Genomic DNA, 26,575 nt, shown 5'->3' with positions numbered 1-26,575 from the left:
GTGCCTGGATCCTCAAACTCAGAGCCTTGGCAAGAATTTTGTAGGCTGAGTTGAGGATGGTGATGGGTTGCCATTATCGAATCTCATCCAAGGAGCCACCCTCCTTGGGAATGAGGTAGATCAGACCCTCACTCAAGCTGTCAGGCATCTCTCCTGTGTGCAAGATGTACTGGAAAGCACTATCGAATCTCATCCAAGGAGCCACCCTCCTTGGGAATGAGGTAGATCAGACCCTCACTCAAGCTGTCAGGCATCTCTCCTGTGTGCAAGATGTACTGGAAAGCACTACAGAGATCTGGGCCAAGCAAGCCCCAGTACTCCAAGAAAAAACTGGGAGTCAAGCCATCCTCACCTAAATAGCTACCATGGGAGAGTGCACTAAGAGCCGTGTGCAACTCCTCAAGTTGAAGTGGCAGCTCAAGCCTCTGATGCATCTCCTCAGTCACAAGGCAAGGCATCTGTGCCTACACCTGCTCCCTACATGCATCCTGACACTCTAACTGAGGCTCTGCTGACAGTAACTCACGGTAAAAGTCAGTAGCAACTGCACGCATGTCCTCTGGCTCAGAAGCAACTGACCCATCGGGCCTCCTCAACTGACTGACCTTGGCATGCGCCTGCTGAGGTCCCACTGCCTCGAAGAAAGCACCAATCACTCTGTCACCCACTTGTGTCCACTGAGATGCCTGTCGATGGAAAGCAAACTCATGGCGTCGCTCCTCTGTGCTAACAAGCTCCTGGCGAGCCTACTGTAACTGCTCCTCCAACCAAGGATTGTCTAGATACTGCTCCTGCATCCTCTGCAAGGAAGCAACACCCAGTCTGAGACGCTGCTGCTCCTCTCTCGCTGTAGCCAAGCGAGCCAAAGACTCCTGGAGAAAGAAACGACTAATCTAAGCTAGTCCTAAGGCCACTCTGTTAGCAGGAGAATCCTGCATATCCAAGCTCTCTATCCAGAGAGCCTCTACTTGCTCTCTGAGTGCAGAGTCCAACAAGACCCTCTAAGGGATGCGTAGCATCGTGCTCCCCCTCCTCTGTCTGTCTGCCACTGAGGATCACTGGTGCATGGTCCGAGAAGGAAGTCCCTGCCAGGATGCCAGCTGTTCCACCCAAGTCACTGAAATGGTCACTAGTGTAGAAGTGATCTATTCGCGATAGATTCACTCCTCCCACTCTGCGGTCCGAACGAGAGAAGGCCAGGCTGTCTGGTGGCCTCACAAAAACCAGAGTGCTGCCACACATCCGAGACCCTCAGAGTCATACAAAACCTCTCCCAAGCTGCCAGCTCAACTCCGTGCACAGTAGCATGGCTACCACCAATCCTGTTAGAAGGATCCTCCAACATGTTGAAGTCACCCCCTATGCACCACTGTTCTACCGCAGGACAGTGGTGCATAGACTCAACAATCTGTGACCAAAACTCTGCTCGTGCACTCGCCACATTGGGCGCATATATGTTCAGGAAGCCCACAAGGCAACCCTGAACCTGCATAGTCATACATACCCCACCCTGAATGCCTCTAGGTCCAAAAGCAGCTGACCAAAAAGTATCATATCGTCCACGCAAGAGCTAACCACCACGTCTAATGCGACTCACACAGATGATGCTACTGTAGCATAAGGATATCAATCTCTCCTCCCACAAGGCAACGCTGAAGCTCCTGACGCAGTCGGCCCCTCTGACACTAAAACTGGGGCCCACCAAGTCCTTGCACGTTCCATGAGACAATCCTCATCGGGAGAGAGAGAGAGAACAGATGTTGCCGCAGCAGCTAAACGTGCTATCTTCGAGGCTGGCTTGGATGGGGAGTAATCCACATCCGAGCGTCCTCTAGATAGGCGTGACTGCAATGAGTGCCTGGCCCAAGCCCAAGGAGATCGAGCCGTACATAAAGCAACCTCCTCTGTCCAGGAGTCCTCATGAATGTGTACATAGCATGGCGAGCACTGCGTATCAGCAAAGAAGTGAACCACAATGTGTCTACATCTTGCTGTATTCGGAGGGGTCACCGCAAACTTGGCCACAAAGTCTGAAGTATGTCTGTGACTCCCAGGTCTCCCATGTGATGAGAGAACTCTAGGACCTGTGTATGCAACCACTCCAACACTGAGTCGAGAGTCCACTCAGTCTGGTCCCTGCCGCAAAGCGGAAAAGAGAAGCCAACCGTTGAGTCCAGGGCCTCTATTCCCCTAGCTGCAAGGAACAGAACATGAACCCTAAAGTAGGCTGCCTCATGGTCTGTTGAGGGATCGCCAAGAAAACGAGTAGGTCGTAGTCAAAGAAGTCCCATCGGCGCCGAATGTCGAAGCTCGTCAGACCATGAGGGATTGCTGCAAAGGGAGACGTCTGTACCTGTAGAGGGGGTCGCAAGAAAGGCTGTCCCTCTCTCGCCAAGCGACTCGTGGCAAAGGCGCTGCCAAGAGATCTCCTAGCGGTCGGAGATGGCCCTGCCCCCCTGGGTCGATTGTGGAACTGGAGCGGGAGGTGGGGGTGTAGGAGCAAGGGGAAGAGGGGGAGAAGAGGGGTAGGGGGAGCAACAGAGGTAGAGGGGCAAGGGAGAGAGGCGGTGGGAGCAGGAGGCGGGGGGGGGGGGGGGGGGGGGGGGGGGGGGGGGGGAGATGATGAGGAGGAGGGGCTGTTGAGGGTGAAGCTGAGGAGCAGGGACCTCATCCTGCTCAAGAGGACCGAAACGGTTCCCCGTGGAAGCCCACTGCTGCTGGGTAGGCGCCTGAGGACCACTCTGAGTGCCACGCTGTCGCTATGGTCCCTGCCGTCGTCGACCACGAACCTGTTGTCATCCCTCCTCCGTTGGAGCCCCAAGCTCGGAAGGTGGCTCTGCATGTGTGCTCTGTGTCTCTGTCTGTGGCTGTTGGCCAGCCCTTGCAAGCTGGGACTGAGTCTGTGGTGTAGATCGAGGCCTCCTTCGTGGACAGGCCTTCGCAAGATGGCCCATCTGTCGACAAATGAAGCACTGGTTCGGGAGGCCCGAATACTCCACGCTCTATCGAAACCAACCAGGCAGAAGAATGACCTTCCGAAGAGTGTGTGTCCCTGGCAAGAACGCGTACTGAGGGAATGCCGGCCGCCTTGGCAGCTACTGAGGCTGCCATGCGAGGTGTCTCTAGGACAGTCCCAATTGCTGAGCCTATCCTGGACAAAAGTGGTAGGTACTCCCTCTGTAAACTAGGAAAGCAGACGGAGATGGGGATGTCTGCCTCCTCTACCAGAACATCCGAAACAGGGTCAAAACCATGTCTCCACTGTCGAAAGTGGGCTCGAGCTGCTCGGATGGTCAATGGACTCATGGCGATGACCTTGGACGCCATCTCGAGGGTCTCGAACTCGATCTCGTACTAGCCTCGTCCAAGGATCTAAACGTCCAAGATCTTGCCCACCTCTGCCCTGGAGAAGATCACACAGCTCTCCTCTATTGGGTATGGTACCGAGGATCTTGCAAATGACAGAAGTCGCCTGCAGGCGCTCTACCTCTGCGGCTAGGTTCGCTTGCTCTGTCGGTGATAGAGCAAGTCGAATGGTGGGCTCAACGGGGTCGGGCGAAGGGGCTTCAGTGGAGTCCTTCTGTGGCGGAGCTTGAGCCTCCATCTGTGTCTACTGTTGTGGTGGAGAAAGAGTGGGTAAAGTAAATCTTCTGCAAAGGGACCCCGGCAGGCACTGTCAAAGAACTAGCACTGCCAGAGCCACTCGACTGGAGAAATCCCGGCGTGCGAAAAAGAAAACAAAATGAGCCGCCGGGGGGGGGAGGGTTCAGTGAATGCAGAGAGGTGGGGGAGGGCGGGATAGCCAGCGCAGCGAGCGGGGGAGGGGGCAGCGGATCGAGGGACAGCGGGGGCTGAGGGAGGGAGGGCGGGCGGGCAGGGGCAGCGCAATGAGGGCAACGGGGGCTAAGGGCCGACGGACAGGCGGCAGCTAGCGGGAGGGGCAGCACGGAGGGGAGAGGGCAAGGGAGCAGCGCAGGGCGGGGCGGGGGGGGGGGCAACGCAGGGGGAGGGGACGGGACAGCAGCAACGAGCGAGTGAATTGTTGGAATTTCTTTTTTTTTTTTTGCCTCCTTTAGAAAATGAACTACCTTCTGGATTTGCAAGCCTCTTTTTATCTTTATGTGGACGGTTGTTACCACCATTATACTCCAACTCCCATGTTTTCGCATGATCGATACGTTTCCTTAGGTTAGAACATCTAAAGTGATTAAGACCAGTAAGAAATTTGAAGTGCAAACCTCTTTGAAACTTCCTTAGCTTTTCTCAATTGCCTATCGTCTTGAAATGCTAGACTTTTAGAAGGAGCCCCCAAAATCTCTTTAGTAAGCTTCCAAAGACTCATTCTTTCTTTGCCAAAATCAATCCCACTCCATCGTCACATCCCTTTTGCAATGAAGGAGAAGAAATTGAGCCCTTGATCGTGGAGTAGCTCGATCGTACTCCAATCTCGTTTGGTAAGTATGAGCTAGATCGGTCAAGTGTAGAGATGCAAACTTAATCTTTTTTTTTCCATACTTATCATGACCATACAGTATTCGAAATTGATGAACAAACTTAAGAACAAAATCATGATTGCATAAACCATCATACATATTGCACGTAATCTTCTTTTCGAGCTTCGAGAGAGACATTGTTGTTTTCTATTTATGCCTTTGTTGATGCTTAAACCTCGGACTTAAAGACAATGCATTGATTGTGGTGGTTGACGAAGACAGTGAAGAAAATCGACGCCTTTGCCTACAATGAGATCTTTTATGGCAGAAAAATCACTCCGTGTTGCTTGACGATCCATCTAAAGAGGCATCCTCTTGTAGACATCTCAACAGAAATCTTCATTGTCGTCCTCACATTTTCACTTTTGAAGCTTTGTTGAGTACGTTTGTTGGAGGCATTTAGGCAAAGCTAGCTACAAGAGATACTAGTACATTTGCTTCTATTATTCGTGCCTGTTCGAGATCACTGTTTGAGAATTATTTGATGTGACGTGCGCATGGCTCTGTGTGCCACATGGCATGCTTCATCGACTTCAGAGCTAGTTTTCCACCTATCCCTAGATAGGAGTGTCTAGAATCCTAGGAGGATTAGTACCGCCAATTTTCTAAGCCTCTTTGTAGGACCTGCATGTCCCGACGAGTCCATTAGATTAGGTTTTTCAATTTTGGAATCCTCTTGCATAAATGGGTTGTACACGCGTTTTGACAGGTATTGTTATACTACAGTGGCATCTGACATGACGTGCATGTAGTTTTAGGTTAGAGGAATCCAGAGAGCCACTCCCCCAGTCAATCAGATTCGCGGGTGGCCGGATGTGCGACAACTTCACCCAAAAACTGAGCTTTTGTCAAACTTATATATAAATAATTTTCATGATTTTATTTATAAGAATTTGATAGAGATTTTGCCCTACCTCAACTCAAAAGAGCTTGTGTGAAAATGTCCTATAAAGGGAGACCTAGAGCTAGCGATCCCTCTCCACATTGCAGTAAGTGCAAGAAATCTGCCAACATTTTGGGATCAAATCAGCCCCATCGTTTTTGGGTCCCATCAACCAACGTTTTCAAATGTCAGCACTAGCGCCAGCTACACCTGCAAATCAGCCCTTCCCTCACCGGACTGGCAAAGATCTACAGTCGCTAGCCATCTTCGTTGCAATCCGGTACTTCGGCAGCCCATCGAGCCTCTCCTCAGCCATTCCCTCGTCATCATCGAGTGCTCCCATTGCTGTCCATCATTGGCATCATTGAGATCTGCGTTTTCATCCCTTCATTCCTCTCACATCGGGAGCGCAATTCAGCCCCAGATCTACCCCTTGGTGGCCATCAGCAATCCCACATCGAGACGGGTCCGAAGGTCCATCAAATCAACCCTGGAGGTGCTTCATCTTGAAGAGTTACCGCAACGACATTCCCATTCAAGTCAATAGAGTCTGCACTCGAGAGACTTGTGGAAATGTAAAGCCTAGATCTTCACCATTTCAATTCCGTTGCACCTAACATTGGTATCAGAGCTTTGAAGATTTTGCCTCATTTGCTAATCTTTGGAAAAAGAATTTATCTCTAGTGTCTGAGTGTGTGTTGTAGCATTTCGCCCAAGGACACTTCTCTCACTCAAGGAACCGTAGGACCTACCATTGCGCGTAGGAATGTGCACCTTGAGCGTAGGAAATGCAAACACTAAATACCGAGGTTCAGTTGTGATGTGCCTGCGAGAGGATAGTTGACTTGGTGTGCGCGCTCGACCACCTCGACATAAAGAAAACCTCGCATGGATATTTGTAGTCATAACTTCTTCGACATGACATATCACATCATTGAAGACATGCATTGGAAATATGAAGATGTTGATATCAGGATTTGTTAGCAACCTATGACAACAAATGAAGGCGCCATCCATATCAGCCTATTAGCTTTGGAGTCTTGGCATTGTTTGAACAATCATTTCTCCTATCTACTTGCAGAATTCCATCATTCCAAAAGAGGCATTGCATCATCATCGATCACTACACATCTTTGGTAGCACATCAGGTCCAAACCATCTACATCTTCTTAGCAATCGATAGCCATTCATCCGGAGCCAAAGGTTTCCAATCCGAGGCAACCACCGCGGGAGTTCGCAAGCATCATGGGCCTATATTCGCAGTCACATCCGTTGCACAGATGAGGATTCATCTAGAGTTTCCATAATACGGCAATCTAGTCGAAGCTCCAAGAGGAGCCTCGATCTTGGAGGAGTTATTTGGCGGTTTCACGAGACATCATACGGAGCACTTGCCGTGGTTCGTGGGCATTCCAAAGGACATATCCTTCTTCATCTCCCGTTCGGCGTTGCTCTCGTCAGTCTTCCTACGTAGGGGCAACATACTAACATAGGTTGGCCGGTAACCTTCATGGACATCAACGTTTACATATCCAACCATTCACTCTACGAGCATCCATCCGATTTGCAGTTTGAATCACACCATCCGAGTTGAGGCAACAAAGGTTATTGTTTGCCGGTAACCACCAAGGGAATCGTTGATCCAGGAGGCAGTCAGTGTTTGCGAGTAGATATATCATTACCATCCCAGTCTTTTGGACATTTCCACATCATCTTGGTGAGCCTCTCTGTATTGAAGGTGTCTCTCCGGTGGTTATTCGTTGTGAGCACAGAATTCCTTCCTCGCCATTGATCTCCCACTCTCATATTTTGAAAGGGGATAAAACACACAATCCAACAGTATCTCTTAGTACTCAATCCCATAGTTTAGAAAATGGCACTACCAACGGAAATTACGGAAATCCGTACAGCTGCCACATCAGCATGTCAACGCAAAATTCGGGATTCCGTACAGCTTTGCCACATCATCAGCCTTTACAGAAGTGTGAGTGTGCGTGTGGTCTTGCATTATTTTTATGCCTTTAGGTCCCATAAGTTGGTAGGAACTCTTCTTTAAAATGTTACGTGCAGCGGAATGAATGTTTGCGCTTTGCTCAAAATGAGTGCTCCGAACTGTGCTCAAGGTTCCTTTTGTTCTTATGGAAGGGAGAGCCTTCCGTTCTTAATGAGAGAGTGCTATGATCACAAACAAAGTGAATGGACACTGTGCTTGCAAGTGTATGAGACTGAGAGATAGAGAAGAGAGATACAACACAAGAGACGTTGTAAAACCCTCCTCCGAAGGCCCCACTCTCGTCGGTGAGAGTGGTCTACTTATGATTGCACAATCTGGTACAAATGGTATGCATGAGACTGATGCAAGTCTAGGGCATAGGCTATGTCGACGATGACGACGGTGATGATGAAGTCAACCTAAGGGCTGAATCTGCAATCTTTTATCTGCTGTCCAAAAACGCTATGGGCTGAAATCTGCTAATCTTCTATCTGCTGAATTCTGACTCTATGTCAGTAACGATGTCGATGACGACGATGAGACGACAACACGCTGAAAACGCAGATGCTGAAATCTGCGTTTTCCGGGCTGAAACTGTAAACCTGGCGGAAACTAACTGTGTGGCGAGGAACTGCTGCGGGAAGGTGAGATCTACGAGGTTCGGGACTTGATCTGCGGGTGCTAACTACTGAAAACTGAAAACGCTGATGGTTCTTGAGTTTCCGTCGCGGAGAATCTGCAAAACGCTAGGGCTGAAAATCTGCAATTCTGACGCCAGTGGTTTGCAAATGCAAAACGCTAGGCTGATTTGATGTCCTGCTTTGCTGCCGAAATCTACAAGTGCAAATCACTGGCTGATCTGGTCCAAAAAAGCTAGGTTGTTTCTGTGGAGCAAAAACGCTAGGTCTCTTGGAGGGGTTCTGCTGACAAGGTGCCTGTTGAGCATGTGCTCCTGCTACCTCTTGTGCCATTTAGTGCTAACTTTGGTTTGCTTATATATTTTCTTACCCAAATTGCCCTACCTACTTTTGTTGGAAAGTCACTTAAATTAATAAGTGAAAAATGCCAAAAATAGGTAAAATAGGCTAAATGCACCGGAAAATTCCCCTGATGGATTCTGATGGGAATACTAATGATCGTGCTATGTGTAACCAGAGGATATGCATCTATACTAAGTGATTGGACATGCACGGTCTACGAAGACTCACAAAAGTGCCAGATCACTTCTAAATCTAGACTGACTGGACTGACTAAACCCTGATCATGTTGTAGCTTGTCCACGGACACATAGGGCTGGATGTGTCACGTGACATAAAAATAGGCCACTCGGCCAAACTTTGCAAATTGGTGAAACTTCTTCTGCTGCTTTTGCTATTCTAGGGTTTAGGCTTCTCGGCCGGGATCTACACGTTAACTTCGTTCTTCAGTGTCTTGACACGTCAGCAGTTTGTGACATCCCCCCTTCTTGAAAGAAAGTAATCGTTCGCGATTACTACATATCTGCAAAACAACTCAAGTTAGCTAAAAAAAAATTCCGAGGTCATTCCGAGGGACAATCAATTGTCTCATTCCAAATCGGAACTCTTGATTTCTTGGGTCGTTGGCTTCCCAAAAGAATCTCATCCAATAAGGAGTCTCATTCCATATCGGAACTCTTGATATCCTAGGGCGTTGACTTCCCATAAGTATCTCATCCAAAAAGGAATATTCAGTGATTGGCACATCACAATGCAACACAAATGCTCTCATATGCATGTTACAAGACACGACGAACAGCGCCGCTGAGCACTCCCCCGAGACAGATAGTCTACGGTATAAAGCTACTCATCACTCCCCTCGCAAATAACCTAAAAGGGTCCAAGCCATGAGTTCAGAGGACTCGTACAACCAAACGCTCCCCAGACATCCCATTTGCGTCGTTTCCAGGTTCAAACAATATTAAAACCACATTTCTCACTACTCCACCCGAGAGTAAATTACCAATCACTGAAACCAGTATTTAAAACCGGAGTCAAACAATTCAAATGGGCATCTAGACAAGTTTAAAACAAATACCATCCATTTCAAACAATACTTCCTCAAACAGAGTTCAAAAGTATCTAGCTACAAAACAACTCGAAAATTCATCCTGGTTTTTGTTCGGACAATCGAACTTTGAAGACGACTAGCTTGTCCTTCTGCCTCAAGGTAATGGTTCGGTTTCGCATGTGGAGAATCGCATCATTCTTGTTAAGCCAAGGCTTGCCCAAGAGAACGTCGCAATTGCCCAACTTCATAATGTGGAAATCGGCTTTTCCATGGATAGTCACTGGAAGAGCACCAATGAGCGGTACCTGTCACATTGTGACTATGTTACAGTATTACATCTACTCCTAGTTGCAGATACGCAAAGTGCCATGCCAAGGAGAACCCCTACGCTTGGATGCGCATCCAAATCATCATGCTTAGCAATATCATTCAAATCATCATGCTTATCTTTGTCATCCAAATCACCATGCTTGTCATTCAAATCATCATGCTTATCATCATGCAAATCATTGTGCTTATCATTATCGTTCGAAACATCATGCAAGTCATTGTCAATCAAATCATCATCATGCTTCACACAATCATGCAAATCCTGTGTGTCATGCTTTGGAGAAGAAGAGACTGAGAGAGTCTCCTTTTCCCGAATCTCTTGCATGGGTGTCTGTACTGGAAAAGAGAGTCGCAAGAACTCTTGCATGCGTCGCTCGCTCTGTTCTTGTCTTGCCTTTCTTTCTGCTTCTCTTTCTGCTTTGTCTTCTGCGTGTCTGCGTTTCATTTGTGCCATTCTTTCTGCATTTCTTGCTTCGCGTTCTAAATTCTGTTTCAGAAACAATTGCTCCAAAGCCTCCATAGGAGTTAGTGCAATCCTTGACGTAGATGTGGAAAGGGGAGGGTCGGAAAAACCTCCTGGTGGGGAAAATTCTTCGCCTCTCTCATGCTCATCACCTCCAAGCGAAGTATCCATTCCGCTTCGAGTGATGACCATTCTGAAGTCGTCGGTTCTTGTGGGTTCTTGGGGGTCTTGAGGTTCTTGAGGTTCTTGTGGTTTTCTTTCGCTTGCAAACCGTGTTTGAGAAGGATCTTCTCTTCACCCGAGTTCTACTCCTTTCCGCGGATGCACCCCTTGGCGGCCTTGCGCTCACACCAAGGTTGCTTTTTCCCACCTCACGTCAATTGGCCGGCCGCTAAGTGCACGGTATAACCGGCCCGTACAGCGTAGAGGGCGGTACTATTTCAATTACCTATTAACTTTACACAGAGCACTGAGAAGGGAAGAGAACACAGTTGCGTCCAGCGACTAGAATGTCACTGCGCACACGAGACCGACACCCTATAGGCCCCAAAGACTGGCGCCCCTTTCGGTATTTCTTTATTCAAATTAAGGTAGACGATCTGACCACTTAGCACAAGCTTTCACAAAGCTGTCCAAACCTGGCGAGGGCTGAAAACGCAGGTTTTCGACCGGATTTCGATAGCATAACGGCGCAAAAACCCCTTTAGGTCAAAAACACTTGTCTAGGACGGATTCCCTCGATATCTGGAAGCTTTCTGGTGAGCTGTCACAGAAATTCAGCGGGCTGTAATTCTCTGTTTTTCACTGCCGGGAGCCCAAAAGCCTGTACACGCATCCCAAGGCTTTCACGAGGCTCCCCCGATGTTCCCTTGCAGTTTAGGTGCGAAACCCTAAACCTGCAGAAAAACACAGCAGGCTGTAATTCCCTGTTTCGGATCGTTTTTAGCGGAGCGAACACGCCTACGCGTGTCCCAAGGGCTCCCGCACGCAATGGGACAGTTCCCCTATGAATTGGACGAGTTTTCACGCGAGAAAACTCTCCAAACTCGCAATCTTTCATGATGGAACTGTGCATACCTGTGGGGGATTAGCAATTAGCTAATCCGGTTCCTGTTCAAAAGGCTCTTGCCTTGGCAAACGCGCATAAACCCCCAGAACTGTACATAGGTCAAATGAGAAGCCCACTAGTGGGGCATAACATACTGTACGTAGGGGAGAAAGAGAGCAGTATGTAGCGTGCGGGGCATCACTCCCGTCACCATACTGTGCATAGAGGGCAAGGTAAGCATTCCATAGCTTCTGTACCTGCTACAATCCACCTGAGGCTGAAAATGGCGCCCCCTTTGTTGATATGCAGCTCGTTTTTGCCTCCCAGAGTGGCAGAATCGCTCACAGGCTGACACGTCGCCCAGTTTCCAAGTTTGGGCTTTCCTTGCTAAAAATATCTCAACTGGTGCGTCAGTTGACTTGGCAGCAGAGCAATAAAATGTTCCCCTTGTCATTCCAGAGCTAATGACGCGAACACATTTTCCGGTCAAAAATAGCAGTTCCCTAAATTTTAGGAGATGCTTCCATGGCGTCCCTATCGGTCTCCTGACCATCATTGAAGACTACCATTTGACCAACATCTACAATGTGGGTTAATTTACTGGCCCCTTTCAACTTATAAAGTTGCAATGACTTGACGAGTGGCCCAAATTCCAGTTTGGCGCACACAAGCTTCCATGCTCATCAGAATTCAGTGCTAACTGGCCCGGGCAATCCCTGTCTGACCGACCTAGATCCCCGATGTGAGAAACCCATTTGGCTGCAGCCGTTTCACACTGGCCATGCAATGTCACTTGCACCTTTTCAAGGGTTTTGGGACAAACAAGTAAAAATAAAATAAATATATCTAATACTTATTTACGGAAGGCAACAGGAAAAATACACCTCCTGGTGACACACCCCACCCTTGAAATACTGCAAGCGATCTCGCTTGCATGCCAATAATACATGCAGATATCTCCTGATATCACATATATTCTATGATGGGAATCCAAGATATACATGCTTCCGGAAATGTAGCGTTGGACGATTAAACAATCCCACCAACCTGGGTACGACACATATATCAAGCATAGAAGTCTTCTAGTGTACTCTTGAGCTCAAACTTCTCTAGCTAAATTCTGTATGGAAAGAGTAGATACAATTGCTTAACTACTCTCTTGAGCATCATGAACCATGCTCTTGCCTTGCTCCAAAAAGGTTGCATCAAGTCACTGTGGGTTCCATTTGAAAGGCTTCAAGATACAATTGCAATAGCTGAGGTGAATCAAGCAATTCAGACTCTTCCATCCATTTGGCATCTAATGATGGATAGTTCTTGAACTTCACCAAATAGCGTCTTGCAACTTTTCCTCTAACCTTTCTTTCTTTATGTGCCAATATCTGTTTAGGAACAAGGATTTCATCCAATTCTTCCACTTCGGGTTGTTCCTCATCAAGCATATTCTCTGGCACATCACCAACAAAGGGCCTTAGAAGGCTGACATGAAAAGCATTATGTATTTTCCAGCCTTATGGTAGCTTTAACCTATAAGCTACATCGCTGATCTTTTCTGAAATCTGAAAAGGACCATAACATCGCATACTGAGCTTAGGAAACAAGCGTTCCTTGCCTTTCCTTTTCCTTAACCTGGCCTTTTCAAAGCGCAAAAGTACCCAATCACCAAGTGAAAATACAAGTTCACGACGGTGACGATCAACAGCTTTCTTTTGCTTAGCCTGAGTCTTCTCAAGAGCAATCTTTATCTTCCTGTATGTTTCATCCATATCTTGCACATACTTGTCTGCCTCAAATATCTTGTCCTTAGTCTGCAAAATGGGTGGGACTTTCTTTCCTCCTTCCACTATCTCAAATGGTGCCTTACCTGTTGATGTATGCACAGTGTTATTGTAAGCATATTCAACCAATGGGAGATGGTGTTCCCAAGTTGCCTTGTGCTCTGAGACATAACATTTGAGTAGGTCCAAGACAGTAGAATTTGCCTCTTCTGACTGTCCATCAGTTGCGGATGAAACGAAGAAGAGAACTTGAGCATAGTGCCCATGTTCTCAAACAATGCCTTCCAGAAAAGACTCGTCATACGTGGATCCCTGCCACTGACAATTGACTGAGGCATCGCATGATATTTAAAGATATTGCTCATGAATATCTTGACCATGTGTTCTGGCTTTATCTTCCTCCTAACAGGAATGAAATGGGCCTGCTTACTGAACCTACAAATGATAGTCCAAATCCCATCATTTCCTGTTTGCGTCCTTGGAAGATCAAAGATAAAGTCCATTGCTATACTTTCCCATGGCCTATCAGGGATCGGCAATGGCTGCAACAATCCCGGTTGCTTTTGTCTGTCAAATTTGACTTTTTGGCATACTAAGCATGATCTTACAAAAATGTCAACATCTTGACGCAAAGCTGGCCAATAGAAGAATGCCTCAACCCCTTTCACTGTCGCATCAATTCCACGATGCCCAACATAAGGTGGAGCATGACTTTCCATCAAAATCTTTGGCCGTAACTGTTTAGTAACGCATAACTTTCCATGCATCATGAGAAAGTCATTCTTAAGCATATAGTGCTCATGATGTTGCCCATCAACAAGCTGGTCATAGATCCTTGCAAAATCTGAATCTTCAGCATATTGTGTCTTCATTTCGTCTAGTTCACAATGGTACGGAATTGACACTGCTGAAATTTGGGGCTTTCGTGACAACGCATCAGCCACCACGTTCTTTTTCCATTGCACATGCACAATCTGAAAATGGAACATTGACAAGATGTTTGCCCATCGCATGTGCTTCTCAGACAACTTCGTCTATGTAAGAAAATATCGCAAGGTTTGATGATCCGTTTGGACAACAAAATCAGCCCCTAGCAAATAGTGGTTCCAACTAGTGAGAGCATGAATTGCTGCCAGCAATTCTTTCTCATAGACTTGCAAGTTCCTTTCAGTCTTCAAAAGAATTCTGCTCTCATATGCGACTACTCGGCCATTCTGTATTAAAACTGCACCAAAACTATGGCCACACGCATCACATTGAACCACAAAAGGTTTAGAAAGATTTGGCAAAATAATTACCGGATCTGAAGTCAGCTTCTCTTTCAAGTGTTTGAACGCTAAAATTTACTTGGCTGTCCACTTGAAAGTAACTCCTTTTCCTTGCAGTGCATGGAGTGGAGAAGCAATCTCAGCAAAATTTCGAATGAACCTCCTGTAATAGGAACATAAGCCTAGAAAGCTTCGAATGTCATGTACGGACTTCAAGTCTGGCCATGACCTAATTGCTTCCACTTTAGCGGGATCCATGCGTACCCCATCCTTTGAAACAATGTGCCCAAGGAAGTGGATTTCTTGCAAAAAGAACTCACTTTTCTTCGCATTGCTGAGTAGCCTATTCTTGCGTAGCTCATTGAAAACTGCGGTCAAGTGATCCCTATGCTCCTCTTCAGACTTTGAGTAGACAATCATGTCATCAAAGAAGGTACCCACGAAGTTTCTATGTGGTCTAAAAATTATGTCCATCATTCTATTAAATGTGGCAGGAGCATTTGTGAGACCAAATGGCATAACAAGAAACTCATAGAGACCAAATGTTGTCCTGAACGCAGTCTTATGGACATCTTCTGGTCTAATGCGTATCTGATGATACCCGCTCTTTAGGTCTATTCTTGTAAACAATGACACTCCCTCAAGCCGATCAAGAATGTCATCTATCCTCGGTACGGGGAACCTGTTCTTGATGGTATTCTTATTCAAGGCGCGATAGTCAATGCACATGCGCCATGAACCATCCTTCTTCTGCACTAAGAGTACAGGCGAACAAAAAGGGGATGAACTGGGCTGAATCAGCCCCTTCTCTAAAAGCTCGTTGACCTGACCCATAATCTCTTTTTGCTGGGTTGCACTAACCCTGTATGGTGGTCTATTCGGTGGACTAGAACCTGGCACAAGATCTATAGTATGATCCTCAGGTCTCTCAGGAGGTAACTCCCCTGGCAAAGAGTCCGAAAAACAATCACTGAAACCACTCAAAAAAGTTGACATGTCTTTATCTAAGGTAGACACTGCTACCTTGCTTTAACTCCCTCAACAATTGCCATAGCTTCTCTGATGTTGTGCTCTCTCCAAAATCTTGACAAAGGATGCTCTTAATAAGTCCCACCGTTCCTTGGTTTCTTGTGCCAATCATCATCTCTCCCAGAGATGACACATGCTATTTCTAAGTTGTCTAGAGAGTCTGCAGCATCCTCACCCACCTTACCAGTAAAGGTTGAAAATGCTACACTTGCCATTGTGAGAGAGAAAATTAATTCGACTAAATCTTTTTTTTTCCTTTAAAGATTCAATACATGGGTGCTTGGTAGATGGAAAACATACTATACAAGGATGAAAATAACTACATCAAAAGATACTTCATGGTTAATCATAGGGAGGATAAATGGTAGAGAAGAGGTGTTTATCTCTTGCAATCGTTCTCTGCCAAAAATGATTGTAATGAGCTGTTGATAAAACATCTTGCGGTCCAACATTACTTTGATTGCTTGAATTTGTTGTGGTGCATAAGTCTACTCCCTTGCAAAAGGTTGAAGCGTTGGATCCATCACATGATAATACGGAAAGGCTCCCTCCTTTGTGGTGGATGGTTATAATCAAAGATGTAGAGCTCTTGGTAGTTGAGGTAAAATTTTTAGTACCATAGGACAAGGTTGTCTTTGTCTTCTAGCTCTAGGACTATCCCTCTAGCAGATACAACTTGAGGTACTTCTTTGGCAAAGATCAAGTACGCAGAAAGATGATTCTTTATTACAGATGAAATAGCAGAAGCAGAAACAACTGGAACAGACTCGCCTCTAAGCTTTACATCAAGGACATGAGTCTTTCCTCTATGTACAAGGGTAATCTTTTTGTTGTAAGCATCCACCATAGCATGCAACCTGTAACACCATGGGATACCCAATAACACATCACAGCACTCAAGCGGCATAATATGAAATTCTTCCGCATCCACATAGCTCTGAATGTGCAGACGAAGCTTTCCCAGAATGGGAGTAACAGGCTCTGAATGTCCTAGGCATGCCAAACCTGCTTCGCCTGTCATACCCATCTCCTCTGCACGAATGCCCAACTTTGATGCCAATTCTGGTGATATGAAATTTGCACGGGCTCCTGGATCAAAGAAAACCAGCATTGTCTGGTCTCTAACTTTGCCCAAGCTCTGCACAGCTCCGTGGCATCTGTGTTTGGCTGATCTCTAACCAAATCTGGAACAAGTCCTGCACTCGGCTTTGGCTTCTTCCCTTTATGGTCTGACTTGTCATCCTTATCCTGTGACTTCTTCTGTGGGCACTCATTTGCAAAGTGTCCTTCCTGTTCACAAATGTAGCATTTCTTGGCCTCCCTAAGAGCTTTCCTTTCTTGAAAAGTTTTGCCAGAAAAATGCCTTTTTTGTCCTTGTCCTCGTTCCGAAGAAGATTTAGACTGCTTCTTGGACGTATCAGCTTCTTCAGTGGAGGGCTTCTTTGCAGGAGATTCAGAAGACTTTGCTGCAACATTGCCCTTGGCTGAAAACTGTTTGCCCTGGGCCCCTTTCTTGTGGCTATTAAATCCATCGGAATCTCCCTTCGACACATTGTTGGCCACTCTTGCATTCTCTATCAATTGAAACATATTCATGACAGTATCTTTGTGCAGTAGTCCCTGATTTTTTTGGGCAATCCGCAACAGTACTTCTCAATTTGTTCTGACAAAGGCACAAACCTGTAAGAGGTGACTTGCAACAGTGCGGCCCAAAACCGTTTATTGTACTCTTCTAGATCCGCACACTGTTTAGCATTCAACTCGTGCCATTCCGTCATTACATCCACTTCAAAAGTGTTTGTCAACCATGCAGGCGCAAAAAGTTGTTTGAATTGGACCCACGTTGTTGGGGCTTGACCTTGGTTCAACAATGCGGTCCACCATTGAAGCGCATTCCCTTTCAAGAAAGTGGCAGCCTTGCATATCTTTGAAGATTCCGTGAAGTTGCCTCCAGCATAAGCTGCATCGAACTGCTGTATAAAGGTAAAAGCCTTTAATTGGTCCTCAGTTCCTCTGAAAGTTTCAAACTTCACTCCCTGCCCACCTTCCTTGTAATCCTTAGGCTGACTCAAAGGAGCCACATTATCATAAACAGGTGCCTGTAACAGTGGTGCTCCATGAGTGTTCATTCCAACACTCGCATCAACTGTTTTCCCTGTCATATCTGCATTTTGTACGCATGGCTGCGAAAAACCAGCCATACCAAATTGTGTTCCAGGCACTCGAAACTGGCCATAGGCACCCTGAAAACCAGGTTGGACACCCATGTTCGCGTACATAGGGTTACCCATGCCTGTTTGCATTGTCCCGAACACATTCCCTGGCATATAACCTGTGGAAGGTCCAGCCATAGCTTGAAACACTGAACCACCTCCAAAATAACCAGGATAAGTATTAGGTAATGGAAGGGTCTGACGCATAGCCTGTTCATTGCTCCCTTGACCATTCACAAACAGTTCCTGTCCAGCTAAAGCAAGTTGCTTTGGATCATTGGACACCGCTAGTTGCTCAACCACATGGGCTTTCCCTCGAGCATCATGAGTCCTCTGCGCATTGGAAATCTCCTTTTCCTGCAACGGCTCAGTCATGCCCTGTGTAGGAGGCTGAAAACCCTGTGTCGGAGCCTGTAAGAATTCCTGCATCCTTGGGTTGTTAGCCAGCTGTTGAAACATGTCCATGCAACAACGCAGTTGAGTTCTAAACAACCTGTCCTCTTCTTGAAGAGTTGAAGGAATTTTCTCTGTGCCATGTGAGGAAGATCCCTCTTCAGGTACTTGGTCTCTCTTCTCTGCCATATCGACAAGCTCTGTGTTGCTTTCACCCACAACAATCCACGCTGCACTTGTTGAAGAAAAAGTGACTATCCGTCGATGGAACCATATAACCGGCCCGTACAACGTAGAGGGCGGTACTATTTCAATTACCTGTTAACTTTACACAGAGCACTAAGAAGGGAAGAGAACACAGTTGCGTCCAACGACTAGAATGTCACTGCGCACACGAGACCGACACCTTGTAGGCCCCAAAGACTGGCGCCCCTTTCGGTATTTCTTTATTCAAATTAAGGTAGACGATCCGACCACTTAGCACAAGCTTTCACAAAGCTGTCCAAACCTGGCGAGGGCTGAAAACGCAGGTTTTCGACCGGATTTCGACAGCATAACGGCGCAAAAACCCCTGTAGGTCAAAAACACCTGTCTAGGACGGATTCCCTCAATATCTGGAAGCTTTCTGGTGAGCTGTCACAGAAATTCAGCGGGCTGTAATTCTCTGTTTTTCACTGCCGGGAGCCCAAAAGCCTGTACACGCATCCCAAGGTTCTCACGAGGCTCCCCCGATGTTCCCTTGCAATTTAGGTGCGAAACTCTAAACCTGCAGAAAAACACAGCAGGCTGTAATTCCCTGTTTCGGATCGTTTTTAGCGGAGCGAACGCGTAGGCGAACACGCCTACGCGTGTCCCAAGGGCTCCCGCACGCAATGGGACAGTTCCCCTATGAATTGGACGAGTTTTCACGCGAGAAAACTCTCCAAACTCGCAATCTTTCGTGATGGAACTGTGCATACCTGTGGGGGATTAGCAATTAGCTAATCCGGTTCCTGTTCAGAAGGCTCTTGCCTTGGCAAACGCGCATAAACCCCCAGAACTGTACATAGGTCAAATGAGAAGCCCACTAGTGGGGCATAACATATTGTACGTAGGGGAGAAAGAGAGCAGTATGTAGCGTGCGGGGCATCACTCCCATCACCATATTGTGCATAGAGGGCAAGGTAAGCATTCCATAGCTTCTGTACCTGCTACAATCCACCTGAGGCTGAAAATGGCGCCCCCTTTGTTGATATGCAGCTCGTATTTGCCTCCCAGAGTGGCAGAATCGCTCATAGGCTGACACGTCGCCCAGTTTCCGAGTTTAGGCTTTCCCTGCTAAAAATATCTCAACTGGTGCGTCAGTTGACTTGGCAGCAGAGCAATAAAATGTTCCCCTTGTCATTCCAGAGCTAATGACGCGAACACATTTTCCGGTCAAAAATAGCAGTTCCCTAAATTTTAGGAGATGCTTCCATGGCGTCCCTATCGGTCTCCTGACCATCATTGAAGACTACCATTTGACCAACATCTACAATGTGGGTTAATTTACTGGCCCCTTTCAACTTATAAAGTTGCAGTGACTTGACGAGTGGCCCAAATTCCAGTTTGGCGCACACGAGCTTCCATACTTATCAGAATTCAGTGCTAACTGGCCCGGGCAGTCCCTGTTTGACCGACCTAGATCCCCAATGTGAGAAACCCATTTGGCTGCAACCGTTTCACACTGGCCATGCAATGTCCACTTGCACCTTTTCAAGGAAAACAAACAAGTAAAAATAAAATAAATATATCTAATACTTATTTACGGAAGGCAACAGGAAAAATACACCTCCTGGTGACACACGATGCGCTCTCAATGAGTGAAAAGAGACACAAGGGGAGGCTGGACAAGCCCTTCTTTCTTGGGATTCCTGTCACTCTTCAAAAACACGATTAGGAATCGACACGCCCAAGCAAACTTGGGTTCGTGCGACAACAACAAGCAAAAAGAAAAAAAAAAGTCTTCTGATTCTTGTGGTTCTTTCCTTGAGTGATACAGAACACTGTCAAAGCTCTGATACCAATGTTAGGTGCAACGGAATGAATGTTTGCGCTTTGCTCAAGATGAGTGCTCCGAACTGTGCTCAAGGTTCCTTTTGTTCTTCTGGAAGGGAGAGCCTTCCGTTCTTAATGAGAGAATGCTATGATCACAAACAAAGTGAGTGGACACTGTGCGTGCAACTGCATGAGGCTGAGAGATAGAGAGAGAAGAGAGATACGACACCAGAGACGTTGTAAAACCCTCCTTCGAAGGCCCCACTCTCGTCGGCGAGAGTGGTCTACTTATTGATTGCACAAAGTGGTACAATGACGATGCATGGAACTGATGCAACTTGGGACTATGTCGGTGACGACGACGGGGACAACGACGACGACTTAAGGGCTGAAATCTGCGGTCTTCTATCTGTTGTCCATAAAAACGCTATGGCTGAAAATCTGGGACTGTTTCGGGTGGCTGAAAACTGCTGTTTTGGCTGCGTTTTTTAGGGCTGAAAATGGCGATACTTTGCAAGTCTCTAGGGCTGAATCTGCTGCTGTCTTGAATGCTGAAAACGCTGCTATAATTTCTCCGCTAAAGGCTGAAAATGAAAAACGCTGGCAACTACTGTAGCGTTAGTAAAAACGCTGGGGATCTGGGTATGCTGGCGATGATAGCAGGGCTGAAAACACCAGGGCTAGGGGAAGATATGGGCGATGATCAAAACGCTAGCTGTAGGGGATGGAAAACGCCAAGGTTGGGGGTACTACGGGGTTCTTGCTGAGAAGATGCCTGTTGAGCGGGGAGCTCCTGCTGCCTCTTCTGCCATTGGGTGCTAACTTGGGTTTGCTCATATACAAACTTAGCAAAATTGCCCTACCTACTTTTGTTGGGAAGTCACTTAAATTAATAAGTGAAAAATGTCAAAAATAGGGAAAATAGGCTAAATGCACTGGAAAAATCCCCTAACTGATTCTAATGGATTCTGATGGGAATACTAATGATCATGCTGTGTGCAACCAAAGGATATGCATCTATACTAGGTGATTGGGCATGCACGGTCTACGAATAGACTCACAAAAGTGCCAGATCACTTCTAATCTAGACTGACTGGACGGACTGAACCCTTGTTGTGCTGTAGCTTGTCCACGGACACATAGGGTTGGATGTGTCACATGACATACGCAAACATAAATTATTTGTGAATGCTAAGAAGAGTGAGTTCTTTCTAAAAGAAATTCACTACTTGGGCCATATAGTATCTCACAACCACGTGAGAATGGACCCTGATAAGATTCAAGCAGTTGTAGAATGGCCTTCACCAACTACAGTACAAGATGTACGAAGTTTTCTCGGTCTTTGTTCCTATTATCGACGTTTCATTCGAGCCTTTGCCGCCATAGCGGGTCCTCTCCATGATCTGACAAAGAAGCGGATTCCCTTCTATTGGGGACATGGACAAAAACAAGCTTTTGAAAAGCTTCTGTATCTACTTAGTCATGGACCTATTCTCACCGTCCCTGATCTTCCCAAACCTTTCGAGGTGTACTGCGATGCATCTGGACATTGTGTAGGAGCAGTTTTGAACCAAGAGGGTCACGCCATAGCCTACGAAAGTCGGCGCCTTAAAGATGCAGAGTTGCATGCTTCCATTTATGAGAGAGAGCTAATGGCAGTAATTCATGCTCTTTCCATTTGGAAACATTATCTGTTAGGAGCTGATTTTATAATCAAGACAGATCATCAGAGTCTTCGCTACTTTCTCACACAGAGAAAGTTATCAGAAAAGCAAATGAGATGGGCCAACTTTCTTTTAATGTTCCATTTTCAGATTTACACACTTTTGGAACAAAGAATGCGGTTGCAAATGCTCTCTCTAGGCTTTCGAAGATCAATGCAATGAAAACAATTTATCATGAGGAACTAGAATCTTTCGAGATGCATCCTCAAGATCCAGACTTCACTAAATTTGGGCAGACCTTCAAGCTCGTCACTCAAGGCCACCTTAATCCATTAGGGATAATACACTATATCGTCAACAAGTAATATGCGTAGCTCAACCCTTACAGCAGAAGGTGATGGATGAAGCACATAATTCTCCTTGTGCCGGACATCGGGGAATTGCTGCTACCACTAGTGCCCTCCAAAGATAATTCTTTTGGCCTACACTCTAGGCAGACATTGAAAAATATGTACGTGAGTGTTTAGTATGCCAAAAAGTGAAATATGATAAAGATAAAGTTTATGGCAAGCTTCAGCCACTCCGTGTGCCTAACACGCCATGGGAAAGTATTGCCATGGATTTTATTACGGATCTTCCTAGATCCAAGAATGGAAATGATGCAATCTAGACTATAGAGACAGATTCAGTAAGCAAGAACATTTCCTTCCAATTAAGAAAACGATCAAAGCTGATCACATGGCTAGAATATCTCTAGCTCAGATTTTAAACACCATGGATTGCCAAAGACTATTGTCAGTGATAGAGATCCTCGCATGACTAGTCTATTTTGACAAGCATTGTTCGAGAACTTGGAAACTAAGCTTTATTTTTCGTCAGCTTATCATCCTCAAACAGATGGTCAAAGGGAAATCGCTAATGCCACTGTTTAGACCTCCTCAAGTGCTATGTTTCGAAAAGACAATGCGAATGGAAACAGTACTTATCGTAATACCATACATTCCTCAACTGGTAAAGCTCCCTTCGAAATTATTTATGGGAAGCCACTCTTACTTCCTATTATGGTTACCAAAGAAAACATCTTTGCCACAGATGAATTTGTGCGCAATATTGATACTGCCTATCAATAAGTAAAGCAAGCGATTCTTCGTACTCAAGAGCAGCATAAGAGAAAAGCAGACAAGCACAGTAAGAAACTCAATCTTGAAAAAGGACAATATGCCCTACTTAAGTTTTAGAAAGCTAGATTGAAAAAGCAGATCGGAAAAGGAAAAGTTGTTAAACTTTCCCATAGATTTTATGGCCCTCTCAAGATTACAAATAAAGTCAATAAAGTGACTTTTAGATTGGATTTGCCTTCTCATTGGCGCATCCATAATGCTTTTCATGTAAGTCTCCTCCGACAATATGTTGGACCTCCTCCAGTGGCGCCAGTACAAGAAGATCCTCCAGAAGTCGAAGAGACTGAGACACCACTCTGAGAGACAACTAAAGTCCGAGAGCCTACATCAAAAGTATTTAGTCAAGTTCAAGAATTACAACCCTTTAGATGCAAAGTGGACAACTGAGTCCGATCTCAAGGACTACCCAGATATCTTGCACAGTTATGTTGACGCTTTATAGTTAAGGTCAACTATTTAGAACCAAAGAGGGATGTAACAATGTCAGACTTTGTACATGATTAATTTATTTACGAGAAAATAATTATCTAATTAGTTGTGTGCACATCAGAATAGAACTAGCAATTCAAGGGCCTCACGTGCGCCCAAATTTGGGCCAGAGCACCTCAGGGAGATCCTAGAAGAAAATACCCCGAAGCCCTAGTGATTGGGAAATCGGGTCTTCCCAATGAAGGGGTAGATAGTAGCCTCAAATTTCAGGCTCAGCAAATTACGCGCGTCAGTGCAAGTACAGAAATGAGATGGGGTCCTTAGGACAGTAATCTTTAGGCTTGCATTAATTTTAAGGCCTTAGGATAAGTCAGTTAAAATATTTTAGATTGTTTGTGCCGGACCAAATGGCCGGACAAGTGTGAACTGATAATGCCAGAGCAGTACCGATACAACGTTGTGCTGGGGAGCAGCTAACATTTCATTATTTGCATCTATATGTGCAGTTGTGAGTTAATTTGCACATTTCATTAATAGCCTAGGGACTTTTAAATGTGAAAGTTGAATGGTAAGTAAGTGTGCCACTTGGCACACTTACCAATGCAAAAGTGACTCTCTCTCTCTCACCTTCTCTCTTCTTCTAGTGTCCCCTTCTTGCTCCAGTCTATTAAGAGTGCAGCCTCTCCCCTTCTTCTCAACATTGGCAGTGCTCCTACCCCCTACTATGAGTGTGCTCTACACATTGGAGCCCTCCGTGGAAGCTTGAGGGCAGCCCCTTGCGACATGTGGTGGCCTCGTGCTCCCATTGTCTAGAACAAGGGTTCTCATAGCCATAGCCAACTTTTGGTGAAGATTCATTGCGAGAAGTTGCAGCAGGCACTCTCTCCATAGAGTGTGGTGGCTGTGAATTCTCGATTTTCACCCCCTAATCATCTCTTTTAGGGTGAATTTCAGCAAAATACTCATAGAATCTAGTTCTTCTCTACCTACACTACACGTACACAAAGTTTGGTGCGATTCCATCGCGAAAAAGGTCTCTATTTCGGCATTGGAACGTGCTCAGGTAACAATTTCAGGTTATGTGCAAAAAATTACAGCAAGCATGTGTGCGTGCATTTTGCGTGTTCCTCCCTTATTTCTATTGCAAGAATGATTATGCATATAGGGACACACAGTTAACAGATGGTAGACTCTCACTTTCAAGAGCTTCCGTTGAGTTTTGTGGAAGATAGACTCTTGCTTTCGAGAGCTTCCCAAAATCTCACAGGAGAGGGAAAATCCTCTCAGTACTCGGAGAGTAGTTTTCTCACTCTCTCAGTCAGAAGCAAAAAAGAAATAATAGAGGACGGGCTTTTGCCCCGTCGGTGTCGCTCTCTTCTGCTCTCTCTTTCTCTCTCCCTCTACACATTTTTACTGCATTCTCTCAACCCCTCTCTTCAGGGGAAAATAAAAGGAACCATCATCTAAGCAAAAAGGAATCACTACAGCAAGGAGAGAAGTAGAAGGATTTTGTGGAAGTGTAAAACTAGATCTTCACCATAATCAATTCCGTTGCACCTAACATTTCAGCATCAGCATTTTCAGTTTTCAGCCATAGCCTCGCCGCGATCCATCCATCAGCATTAGCGTTTTTAGTTTTCAGCCAAGACAGCAGATTAGCCAGCGTTTTCAAATTCAGCTACAGATCAACCAGCATTTTCCAGTTTTCAGCCCATCGCCGACATCATCGATAGCAGATCAGTCATAACCTCGTGGTAGTTGCAGATCCCAGCCAGCATCCCTAGGGTTTTGCATTTTCAGCCCTTAGCCTCACAAACCCAAGCATCTACCGCAAGATCCCATCAGCATCTTAGCATCTAGGACCATTGTATCAGCATTTATGCAATCTAAAGCAAACACATCTCTAGCGATATAGAGGGGGGTCCTTGGAGGGGAGTTTGAGACCCTCTCTCTCTCTCTCTCTCTCTCTCTCTCTCTCTCTCTCTCTCTCCATTCACAATATCATTCTCTCCTCTTTAGTCTTTGCACATCTCTCATGAAATAAAAGGAACTATCTCATCCAATAAAAGGAAGCTTGAGTACGCACTAAGTACTCATCCTGAGCATTCACCATCAGTTGGCACAATTTTCATTGCAGAAGGTCGCTGATTACCCTTGTCTATTCTATTCTATGAAATGCTAGTAGAAGGAGTTACAAATGGAAAACTCCACTCTCAAGAGCCATGTGTTTTGCAGCTGCTTTCATGGAGTTTTTGCTGCTCCAATCTCCTTCAGCGTTAGAGCTTGTTTTTGGCTCTGCATCATCAGAGGTTTCCCTGCATTTTCTCATGAAAATCCTTACTGAATATGCTATTATCAGAGGCAGTGGCTATCGCTCAACACCCAAATCAGGAAAGGCAAAGACCGACAGGGCATAAACAAAAGAAAACTGACGTCCGCAGAACCCCATGAAAACATGAAAGGCTAAGGGCATGACTGACCTCCTTGTTCACATCTGGATGGAATCGTAGGGCTAGCCTTCGGTAAGCGCGCTTGATGTCCGCTTCAGACGCAGAGGGAGCAACGCCCAGAATACGGTACGGAGACTCCGAGGCTGCCCGACAAACGTGCACCATAGCTCTGCGCTGAGTGTGTTTGGAGTGTGGACGAATAAGGAAAGCCGCTAGCGGGCTGCTCCATGGCCTCGCGTTGCAGCTGCGAACACAAGCCAGTCCACAGTATAGCATTCCTTGAGTGCGTGTGCCGGTTTTGAACTCAAGTCGAGGACTGAGGCTGGGTTCACATCAAGCCGATGGAAAAGGCTATGTGTAGCATGGGCCAATCAAAGCTTTCCATTTGGCAACTTTTGTTCACAAAGGGCGGTGGCATTCTGAAAAGTTTCTTCCATGTCACGGCAAAAAAGGGGTGCTTCTCTTCCACCCCCCGAAATTTTTGTGCCGACCCCCCCTCCCTCCCGCCCGAACTTCTCTTCCGCTCTGACACGGTAGCCTGCAGCCAATCTTAAGTCTCCACGCAGGATTTTTCCCCTCTCTCTACCATCGCTCTGTGTGAACGGCTACAGAGCGGAATCCATGGCTATGCACAAGTTCCGCATGGAAGCTACTGAAAAGCTCCCTTTCTTCTCTCTACCACCGCTCTATGTGAACGGCTGCAGAGTGGAATCCATGGCTATGCACAAGTTCCGCCTGGAAGCTGCTGAAAAGCTCCCTTTCTTCCGCCGCGCAGTTTGAATTGGGCCTCAGGACTCTACACGGAGTGGATCTTTCCATTATCCATGTGGCAACACTAGCTCCTCTTATGAAAATAATGCAGGACCGATAGCACAATCTAACTTATATAATGGAGAGAGGGTTCTTCAAAAAGTGC

The 26,575-nt window shown here is 46.2% G+C and overlaps 1 protein-coding gene across 2 annotated transcripts in view; it reads right to left on the bottom strand.

Moving 5' to 3' along the window:
* The window catches only part of LOC147437824 (uncharacterized), a 32,328-nt gene extending 6,348 nt beyond the window's left edge, over positions 1 to 25,980 (bottom strand). Inside the window, exon 1 of one of the 2 annotated variants that reach the window (XM_086487268.1) lies at positions 25,690 to 25,980. In XM_086487268.1, coding sequence (XP_086343394.1) covers positions 25,690 to 25,935 — 246 coding nt within the window. In that variant the 5' untranslated portion in view covers positions 25,936 to 25,980. The remainder of the gene's footprint in view (positions 1 to 25,689) is intronic. The other variant, XM_086487269.1, reaches the window with a different exon arrangement.
* Between the last annotated feature and the right edge of the window lie 595 nt (positions 25,981 to 26,575).

Source organism: Adiantum capillus-veneris, chromosome 17 (genome assembly GCF_014529385.1).
Source record: "Adiantum capillus-veneris isolate H3 chromosome 17, ASM1452938v2, whole genome shotgun sequence".
NCBI classification, from domain to species: domain Eukaryota; kingdom Viridiplantae; phylum Streptophyta; class Polypodiopsida; order Polypodiales; family Pteridaceae; genus Adiantum; species Adiantum capillus-veneris.
Note: the sequence above shows the minus strand (reverse complement) of the source record. Positions and strands in the feature narration are given on the sequence as shown.